The sequence below is a fragment of the Brassica napus genome, chromosome C9 (assembly GCF_020379485.1).
Source record: "Brassica napus cultivar Da-Ae chromosome C9, Da-Ae, whole genome shotgun sequence".
Classification (NCBI taxonomy): domain Eukaryota; kingdom Viridiplantae; phylum Streptophyta; class Magnoliopsida; order Brassicales; family Brassicaceae; genus Brassica; species Brassica napus.
The window spans coordinates 35,291,535-35,302,806 of NC_063452.1; the positions used below are offsets into that span (position 1 = coordinate 35,291,535).

The window sequence follows — 11,272 nt, forward strand, 5'->3', positions numbered from 1 at the left end:
GACATCACGACTTCACCATTGATCGACACCAGCATCTCAAGATCGATCGACACTGACTACAGTTGTCGATCGACACCTCCTGAAATCCCAGAAAAATCGAGTTGTCCTCAGGACATTCCAGACTCGAAAGTTAAGAGCAGTGATGTATCAAGCAATTATCTTGCTCTAGAGGTAGATAAAGAGATCGCTATGGAAGATTTCTTGGAGCTAGAGAATTTCGTGAACCTAGAGGAAGAAGAACAACCTGAAAATTTGGGACAAGACTTGGAGATGAAGCTTGATAAGCTCACTTTGGGAAGAGATCTGGGAACTTCACTAAAAGCTGGCATCGATCGAGAATCACCCTATATCATCGATCTACACCCACCCTACATCATCGATCGACATGCAACATATATCATCGATCTATACCTACCCAACTGCATCGATCAACACCCATCGTTGGACGAGCTGCAAGGATAAATAGTTGAGCTGGAACCAGTTGAGGAAAAAGAGTACAAGTCTTAGGCCTCACACCTTACTGTCACCAAACATCTGAGACCACCTATCTGCGCAGAAGAAGCTGCTGGGTTTCACAAAAGAGTAAAGAGGATACATGACCCTATGAAGTTTGTGGTTCCGTGCATTGTATTGGAAGGTGACTTTCCTATCCCACCAGATAAAAGTGTGCATCTTGGTTCCTACAATGGAGTATTTGATGATCATATGTATGCAGTAGCTTCTCAGAGAGGGTTGAGATTTAAAGGTGACTTCGGCAAAGGCCCCACAGAAGCAGTACCGAATGACATCAACAAACCGGCATCGATCGACACTACTTCTTCTTCTTCATCGATCGACAGCACATCGCGTATCAGAGCAGATTGAATTTAAAGTGTATCAAAACCTTTTTGATGGAGGCACCACCACGCGATCAGACAAGTCTGGGGGAAAGATGAGGAAGAATTGGAAGAAGAGTAAAAGGACTAACGGCAGTCCTCAGTTATCATTGATTCATTACTTCTCAGATGGTATCAGGAAAAATGCTTCTCACAGCCATTTGCAAAGCTTCGAGCACTTCTTATTACTGAGATGATAGACAAAGGAGAAAAGTCTATGGAGAACGCTTTCACAAAAGAATGATAAATCTTCAGAGAGTAGACATTGAGACTTGTTTTGGAGCGAGTTCTCTTTCTCATCAGGACTGAATCAGATCTCAAGAAGTCAAGCTAAATGACTATAACAAAGCGCTGAGTGGGAGGCAACCACTATTGGGTAATTTTATTCAGTTTAGGTTAGATTGTTACTGGTTTTTGTTTTTTATTCTTATGAAGGTCAAAAAAAAATGAACAGTAATGAACAGTAATGACTGGAACATTTTGATACTCGAGTCACCTTCATTGATCCAACCGACTATACTATTGACAATTTCTTCTTCTAGGTTGCATCTAAAATCCGAAAACTCAAGACTGTCAAATAATCTCCTGACGGATAAGATCATTGGTAAGTCAACTTGATCACCTGATTTTTCATTTTGGGCACTCTAATTATCCGTAAAGATCCTCATTCACAACATCTTTTGCGCTTCATTCAATCCTTTTGCTTCCACAATCGTCGAGAAGAATTCGTTATGGCACATTCATAAAACAACTAAATCCAATCACAGATGTATCCATCCAAAACACTCATAGCTGGATTGCACTAACATTAACCTACCCATTTACACTCTTCCTGGACCACGGAACTTTCCTTGTAGTATGCTGTCCACCATACTTCACATATTTTACCATCAAACCCTTGAATGGTTGAACCAACTTGCAGTTCTCTTATTAATGGCGATTCTTACCCACTAATCCAAAAAGGTTTCTGAACTTGTTGGATTCTTTGTCCTCGACCAATTGTAGTGGTCGTACCCTTTCTTTGACTCGACCCACGATTTCATCGGGCACTGCGGTCATGGACCAATATCATTTTTTTCTTCTGCTAGTTCTACTTGCTTAACTTCTTTGAAACATTGCTTCCATAGACATTCTACAATTACCACTCTTTACTCAACTTCTGCATCCGAGATGGTCCTAAGAATAAATCGTACTTATTCTCGATCATCTGATCCGTTCTTATCGCTGATACTAATGAAATCTCAAATTGCTAACAGCTTTCCTTCCTCTCGTTGTGCTACCTCAACATTCGTCTGATCCATGTTAACACGACATCCAACCAGTCCATTCCAAGAAATGCTTCGAATCTTTTATCTGGTAACACGACCGAGTCATTAAATTTGTCTGCATGTTCCATTATCTTTGAAATATCTTATAAATAATATGCGGCTTGAAAATCTCCATGTATGCTGCCGACCAAATCTGATCTCCTCGTCGAACCCACTCTTATGCGACCAGCAACTTCCTGCTACACAAGGAATACAATTTCTATAGTCGAACAAAGTTTGGCTTTCACCACCACACCACTAACAAGTGGATTGAGTACGTCCTTGCGTCCGGCTTGTGTATCCATGGTACCATGTTCCACCAAGACCTCTACCACACACGTACCACACACGCGTCCTTGTTGCATTTTCATCGGTCCATTCAGCTTCCAGTAAGTGTGCTACACCGCCATACGAACATCCAACACTTCATAATTCCAGGAGACATTAACTTCTTTCATTCTCGGCAAAATTTATCTCGGCATCTTTAACAGTCCTAGCTAGCCCAGTCAATAACCATCAATCCATGTCGACTATTGCTTCGTACATTGTATCATCGTATCTACTCATTCACTAACGTTGACATATCTTAATTTATCACGCACGACTTTAAGCGTATTACCTTTGTTGACTGAACCAACATGATACCTTCCTTTCGTACCCTTTGAAAAATCCGACAGTCGACACTATGTATCCTTCATTAGACTTAAGTTAGTTTTCACTAACTTCCTGCAAACTCTTTAACAAAATTTTTCTTAGCCATTTACTAAGCAGTCCAATCATAAACACATACCAAGAAATATCTTAGCAAAATCATACAACACATCCTTCACGCGAGACATTGACCATCGGTTCCTTTCCACCCTTACCCACAAATCCTATTTTCGAAAAACAGCCAGCCAGGACATAACTGGCTGGCCAACCCCGCTCTGATACCAAATTAAAACACCCGACCCGGAAATATTTGAAAAACACGTTGAATATTCTAAGTAAAGTTTTGACCAATTTTCAAAGGAAGAATACAAATAAATACTATAACCTGGTCAACAAAATCCGAAATCAATTACTGAAATCCATACTGTTACAATAAGACGGTTTGATCAAAACTCTTAAAACATTACCCCAAGTTAAAACACTCTTTCCTGATGGTCTTTATAGCCTCGCGCTTCGGTCCAGTTAATCAACCTTACCTGCATCCGCAAAAGGAGGTATGAGTCTACAAAATTACTCAGTGAGGATGCTCAAAACCGCCCACATGGAACTCAATAATCAAACAATAAAATTCAATGTTCCATTCTAACAACCTAGCATTTCAATTCTATCAACCTAGCAATTCATTTCCATTATTTTTTACTTAGCCATTTTTCCTATTACTTATCCATTTTCATGCATCCAAAACGAACAACCTAACATCCGGTTCTATCATTACTTTACTTTAACATTTCCTAACATTTCGACCCAAAGGTCCATCAACCTGCGGCCGTAGCCAAACATGTTTCTATAGCCAAACCTGCGGCCGTAGCCAAACCTGCGTCCGAAGCCAACATACACGGCCCGAAGGAAAAAAAAAACATACTTTACTTAATTAAATAATATTCATCTAATCCTCTACTTTCCATAAATTACTTCAATTCTCAATAGGTTTCTATAACATTTCCAACCTAACATTCTAATTATGGTTGAATCAAAACAACATATTTCACATAAACATCTCAATTAAACATGACATCATTTCACGCAATCTAGTATGCAATTATCCTATGAATGCATGAACATTCTTCGATCCTTAAGAACCACCTCGAAGGACAAAGAACGAACTTCCCATAAATGATTCCTCTAACGCATAATTATCATTCTAACAAACAAACTATAATAAAAATACAAGTTATTAAGTTGCCACGAATCACGCCCTCACCTTGGCTGAATCTCTAGGATTCGAAGACTTTAAACTTCCTTGTGTTTCCTGGTGAAGAACTCTTTAGCTCCTCCTCGTTTGATCCCTCTTCTCAAACTTCTCTCTCTACAAACTCGTTCTTGCTCTGACTTCTCTCTAAATCTAGTTTTCTTGGTTGTCTTGAAATGAGAGCTATAGGTCTGTTTTTATACTAGTTTCTGGACTTTTTGACCAAGCGGGACATTTCGTGTGATTTCCTTATTTGTCTTGGTCAAAGACTTCCTCACCAAGCCGGTCACTTAATGCCAATTTCCTTATTTGGCTTGGTCAAACATCACCATCAATGGCTCGACTTGATATTTTCGATTCTTTCATTAGCTGACTCCGCAGATCTGACCTTACTTTTGTATTATCCCGCAATGATGGCTAGTCAAACTTTCCTTACTTATTGTCCAACAGCCGAACATTTCTTAATTGGTTTTGCAGTCTTGATCTTGCCTTACGTATGCTCTGAACATTCCATGATCAGTTTATCATCGCTCCGCCAGTTCCGAATTTATTCCATGGGCTCGCTTAGGATCCGACACATAGTCAAGATATGTTCTTATACCCAAAATTCACAATTACAAGTGTTTCCACACTTAGAAAAGCACTCTCCTCGTAGAATAAAACCTCTCACGATTTATTTCCTTCAAATTTAAAAATACTCCAGGAGCGGGTCGTTACACTCCGCCTTACAAGAAAAAAAGGTTATCAACAGGAAAGAAAAGTTGAGATACCGAGGTACATGAGCATGTAACACGCATCCCCGTTATCTTCCCTTTGTTCTCTACATGATTAAGAAGGCTAACGAGCGCTTCCGTGCATAGAATAAAGATGAAAGGGGACAAATGATCTCCTTGACGTAAACCTTTTTCTGGAACAATATTCTCCATGGGTTGCCCATTCATAAGCACCATGCATGTAACCAAGGTGATACATCGTAATATCCAAATAATCCAAGTTTCTGAAATTCCCATTTTTTGCATGACTGTTTCGATGAACGACCACTCCATCCTATCATATGCTTTACTCATATATGTCTTAATGGCCATCCTTTTATTACGTCCGCTTGGTTTAGTTCTAAGAGCATGAAACATTTCATGGGCAATCATAATATTGTCTGAAACTGTCTTCCAGCAACAAAGGTACACTGGGTTTCTGAAATTTTGCCAGGTAAGACTTTCTTTAATCTCTGGCATAAGACCTTACAGATTATTTTGTAGCTTACATTTCAAAAGCTAATGGGCCGAAACTGAGACATCACATTAGGCTTAGTTGTCTTCGGGATTAGACAGATATTTGCATCATTCAGACCACTTGCCATCGACCCATCAATAAGGAATTGATTAACCATAAGAGTTAAATTCTCATTTGCAATATCCCAGAATTTTTGGTAAATCTTCTCTGGATGTATAGCAAAAAGTGGTAATTTGACCTTTCATTCAGTGACCGGAGCTGTAAGGTCTTTGTTATTTGACTCAGTATTCGTCGTGGATACCTCAGATAACGCATCATCTATATCTTATGGGTTAGAGGACTCGAAGATTTGTCTAAAATAAGTAGTAGCAATGGCTACTAATCCTTTGTTTCATCAAAGCATGAAAAACTTTTGTATTCCTATCTCCTTCTCTCATCCAAAAGAATAGACTTTTTTGCTTCGAGAACATCTCCTCTACCTTAAGAGCATTAGATAATTCTTTCACAAATGCTACTATCTCCTCCATCGTAGCATCATCATTCGAGTACAGTTCCTCCACCTTCTCTTTGCGTTTTTCCACTAGTTTTCATGTATTCAAATTGTGCTCTCTTCTCCACTGGCTTAGAGCTCTACGGTAACTCGAAATAAGTTCCATATATTTGCGTCCAAAGGAAGATCCGGAGATTTCCATCCATCAAGAATGACTTGCCGCAATTCCTCATTATCCAGCCACCATTTGTCAAATTTGGTTTTTTCGATTTCTTCTGTGGTTTAGTAAGAATGTCTGCTAGGACCGGACGATGATCCCCATAGTCTCATATAGTTTACAGAAGAATGAGAAAATTTCTCATGCGAGTTTTTATTTCCAATAGCTTTGTCTAAGCGACATCTAAGAGCTGTTCTTCCTGCTTTCTTTCCTATCTAAAATAATCTATATGGCCTTTCGAGTGATTGTGAAATGCTGAAAAGCCATATAGATTATTTTGGGTTGTAACAAAAAAAAATGTCATGAGGACCAACTAAGATTAGTGTCTATATTAGAAAATTTTGCTCATTTGAGAGCCATATGGAAAAATGATCCGCAAAGTTCAAACAAAAGTCGTTCGTCTCCTCCACACACTAACTTATTGGGTGTAATAATCAGATATCCCACTTTTCTGCAACATACGAAAGAAAAAGTATCGCTTTTGATTCCCACAATGAACTGTACAATCACAGAGGAGGAATTGGTCTCTCCTTACCTCATCCTCTTCAAATCTCTCTGTCTCATCCCATTCTTTCACTATCTCTTCTTCCTCTTCTTGGCAATCTTACTCTTCCTCTACTTGTTCCTCGAGATTCATTTCCCCAGATCAGATCCTATTTCGCTCACCTTCAATCCCAACTCCGACTTGTGCCAGTTTATCGTCTCCAAGTGTCGCCTCCTTCACGGACGGTAATCTTCGTCTTTATCCAATCTTCAAAAGGAAAGAAAGAAACGCCTCTTTCTTATGTACATTTCGATTTTGCAGCTACTTTCCTACCATCTGGCTTTCAAGCCCTCATCTTCAAACGGCCTTTCTTAGCCTTTTCGGAAACTCACCTCCTTTCTGCTATAAGCGGTGAGCGCTTTTGCTTGTTCACATCTTGTTAATGTGTTCCTTATTACATTTTTTTCCCTGTGTTGTGTCAGAAATCTCTTTCAAGCAACAGATGGTGGCACTATTGCTTTGGACTGGTTAATGCATTCTGATGGTACATTGTGCTGTTTCGAGATTTTGATTCCCTCTTAGCTCTTTCTGCCTGAAGTAATTTTTTTTATCATGCACAGTCGTGGAAGGCATATCTCAAGTGGTCAACGGCTCAACTCCAGGAAATGATAGGACTCCAATTGCTATTGTGGTTCCAGGCCTCACTAGTGATTCTACTGCTGCTGTATTCTTGTTTTACCTTTCCTCTCTACATTCTTCCTTAATGGGTTGCTTTTGCTTACTTGAAACCTTTTTTTTTATTCCTTTTTCATAGTATATTAAACATCTTGCCTTTAGACTGGCAAAGGAAGGATGGAATGTTGTTGTGAGCAACCACCGTGGTCTTGGAGGCATTTCTTTAACTGTGAGTTTCTTTGTATTTATTTTGATTCTTCTTTTTCTTGTATCTAGGTAATATTTGTGGTTATGGGTATTAATTAACTCGATTCACAAGTTCCTCATGATATTCATGATCATACTCTTTCTCTATGTGACCAACAATCTTGCAATCAAGTTCGTATTAAACATGGTGGAAGAAACATGTCATATGGCTTTACATTATTAAACGGTTTTAATTATGCTTGTGGATTGGGAAACATATGATTGACTGACTGAATCTTCGAATCATTAATCAGTCTGACTGCGTCTACAATGCTGGATGGACAGAAGATCTTCGGAAAGTAATTGATCACATACATTCTCAGTTCCCAGAGGCTCCTTTGTTTGCTGTTGGAACAAGCATCGGTGCCAACGTCCTGGTATTTTGCCTCTCTATATCCTTTGTCTTGCAACGACCATTGTTTGTTCTTATTGGCTTAACGTTTGGGTATCCTTACTCTTTTAATTGCAACCTCATCCAGGTAAAATATCTTGGGGAAGATGGCACTGATACACCTCTTGTTGGAGCTACTGCTGTGTGCTCTCCTTGGGATCTTTTGGTCAGTAACTGACATTGTGTGATACTGAAATAACGTCTCTCTTTATTTCACGAATATTATTTCCGTTTCAAATCATTATCATTGGGTCACTTTAGTACTTCTGAAAAACATGGTTGGGTTTCTTTACCTACTCGCTTTTGTTGATGTTTCTCTTCATTTCACTTTCTATTTTTGGGTTCATTCTTATATATAAATTTTGTCTTGTAATATTCCTCCACTCTACGAATTCTTGCTCTACCATGCCTTACTGTTTAAAATTAATATTTTCTGCAGATATGTGATCGATTCATCAACCGTAAACTCGTGCAAAAACTCTATGACAGAGTTCTTACTGTTGGTCTACAAGGCTATGCACAACTGTATGTCTAAATATTCTTGTCTTGTACCTACCTTCATCTCTCTTTAGTCTTGTCTTTATGTTCATTGCACATGGTTGTACCCGCAGGCACCACTCCATCATTTCTCGGATAGCCGATTGGGAAGGCATTAAGAAGGTAGATTATTTGATATTTGATTTATATGACCTAATCAAGTTAATTGACTTAAAAGATTCGTTCCTTTTTGTGTCTTGTTGTTTTTAGTCACGTTCGGTTCGAGAGTTTGACAACTACGCCACCAGACTTGTAGCCAAATTCGAGGTACAGTTTTCGTTGCATATTTCTAGGTATCCTTTGTTTATATATCCTCTCCTTCCACTAAACCAGTAGAACATCCAATCTTTCTTGCAGACAACTGATGCATACTATAGACATTCGAGCAGTGCGCAGTTTGTGGGAAATGTCGGTGTTCCGCTCCTTTGCATCAGTGCTTTGGATGATCCAGTTTGTACTAGGGAAGCTATTCCCTGGGACGAATGTAGGTAAGAATCTATTTGCTTTTACTCTGTCATCACTATTAATAGGCATCATTCCTCTGGTTCTTCTTCACTTAGGGTCACTGATAAGTCTTTTAAAGGATTCATTCAGAAAATAGTTAAGAGGGAACAATTAGTACAATGGACTTTAATTAACTGCATGTGAAGGTATCATAGTATTTGGGGGATTGGTTTTTGGGCCCTAGAAGTTATTCAGATTTGGTTTGGCTCTTGGATAAGATTTGACAAGATTACCGTTGCCAAATTGAGTTGGTGAATTCTGAAAAAAACAGAGTTTCTCTGTTCCGTCAGTGTGGCTAAATTAGTAAGCGAACGGCATTGGGCATTCTAGGAGAAAATTGATGAGTTTCTTGGTTGTGTATTTCTGTTGCATGTGTAATGAAACTTATGTTCCAAGATCTCAACTGTTGCAGGGGAAACAAAAACATAGTTCTGGCAACCACAACTCATGGTGGTCATCTTGCTTATTATGAAGGAATTACAGCAACAAGCATGTGGTAATTAATCATTCTGCGTAATTATCTCACACTCTATCCACAAAGACTTCTCTCCTTAGGAGGGAAGATAAAATGTGTAAAACTGTTATGTATAGGTGGGTTAGGGCCGTGCAAGAATATTTTGAAGTGCTTCTCTCCAGCCCTTATGCAGACCGAAGACAAAAGGTACAAGGGAATTTACTTTTAGTCCATTAGCATGACATGATCCACACTCAGCCTCTTTCAAGATATTCATTATATTATATTTTCAGACGCAGATCATCCCGGAACCATTGGAATCTTCGATTGATCAGGGACCATATATTCTGGAAACTGGAGAAGACGGGCTTGTTGCAGCAGCAGCAGCAAGTGAAGTGGAAACAACAAGAGCTAATGCAGAAGAAGAGGATAGTGCTCAAATTGGAAAGACAAGTTATCATCTACATAAAGACAACACTCGTCAAGGTTATAACAGTTTAATCGGTCCTTTAATGAATAGAGTGGATCAGCTTTCAAGATACAGCAGGAAATCGGTATGGCTATTAGCTTACATTGCTATAATCTCGACATGGCCACTTCTAGGACCTGCGCTTTTGTTATCAATCAAGAAAAGATTCAGAAGGCTCATAAAAAATTAGAATCATAACAGTCAATGATTGTATTTCATTGCAATGTACTTGATAAATAAGGCTGCAATAGGCCATTTGCCATTAAGACTATACAGAGCTCTTACAGGACTTTCTACCTCAGCAGTAAAAACGTCAGTATCATTCCAAAATGGTTACATCAAAAGGGAGAAGAGAATGAAAAGCAAAAGAAGCTATTTCTTTACCTCTTTATTCCTTATCACTTGTACCATTCCTTATCACTTGTACCCTAAGCTTTGCTTCCGCTTCCTCCATCATTGTCTTACTCTCTGCTTTCTTCTTCTTCTACCATGCCTCTTTCTCTGAAGTTCACTTCCTCGTACGCTTCCTCTGCGGCCTATTCCTCAGTTTTGTTTTGTACCTTTCAAACAAACAAAACAAAACTTACCTCAACTTTTTAATGCATTTAAATCTAGGCCCATGCTATATAATTAATAATAAAATATTATTTTATTTTTTTTGTTTAATATGTATATAATGATTTAACTTTAAAACATAATTATAAAGAACAAGTTACTTAAATACTTAAATATAAAATTATACTTCAATACTGATATGGTGTCTTTGCCAAGATTTGAAACTCAACCATAACAAAGTTTAAATTGGATGACAAAAAAATTCAATACTGTTATACTGATATATAAATAAAAATATAATATAAAAAAAAAAACATTAAGAGGACATAACTATTATCTTTTTTTTAAGAAAAAAGGCACAAACAAACAGACACACGATATAAAACAATTCTTGACATAAAATACACTTTAATAAAACTCCACTATTGTTTTGGACGTGGTTATGTAATTTTACTAATACTATATCTTTTATCCGCGCTACGCGCGGAATATAAATTTAAATTTTTATTTGTAACTATTTATTAATATGTGAATATGTTTTACTTTGTATTTAATTTTCCTTTAATTTTTGATGGTATATATACCAATTTTTCTTTTTTTCCTACTTTGTTGCATTTTTAATTTGGGCTATTTCTTAAATAAATTTTATATGCACCACTTAGCTTTTGTTATTATAAATAAAAAAATTTATACGTACCCATTATTTAGATAATTTACTATAGGTCTATGGAGAAAAAGAATCTACGATCCAAAAATAAATCTGTTTTTAGTGGAACAATATAACTTTGTAAAAGAAATAGTATACGCACCCATTATTTATATAATTTATTATAGCTATCTAGGCTTGGGACGGATCGGATATCCAGGCAATTTTAAGATATCCGGATCCGGATCCTTATCCAGTGGATCCGTAATTTTATTATCCTTATCCGGATCCG

General features: G+C 37.8%; 1 protein-coding gene across 1 annotated transcript; it reads left to right on the forward strand.

Annotated features, from left to right (window-relative positions):
• Nucleotides 1-6,379: 6,379 nt before the first annotated feature.
• LOC111208463 (phospholipase ABHD3-like) lies at nucleotides 6,380-10,045 on the forward strand. Its single transcript, XM_022707447.2, has 14 exons — nucleotides 6,380-6,748; nucleotides 6,825-6,914; nucleotides 6,986-7,047; nucleotides 7,124-7,227; nucleotides 7,318-7,407; nucleotides 7,679-7,801; nucleotides 7,904-7,981; nucleotides 8,255-8,340; nucleotides 8,427-8,475; nucleotides 8,563-8,619; nucleotides 8,710-8,840; nucleotides 9,269-9,352; nucleotides 9,448-9,517; nucleotides 9,604-10,045. The coding sequence occupies exons 1-14, from the start codon at nucleotides 6,513-6,515 to the stop codon at nucleotides 9,967-9,969; spliced, it is 1,626 nt and encodes a 541-aa protein (XP_022563168.1). The 5' UTR covers nucleotides 6,380-6,512; the 3' UTR covers nucleotides 9,970-10,045.
• Nucleotides 10,046-11,272: the final 1,227 nt, after the last annotated feature.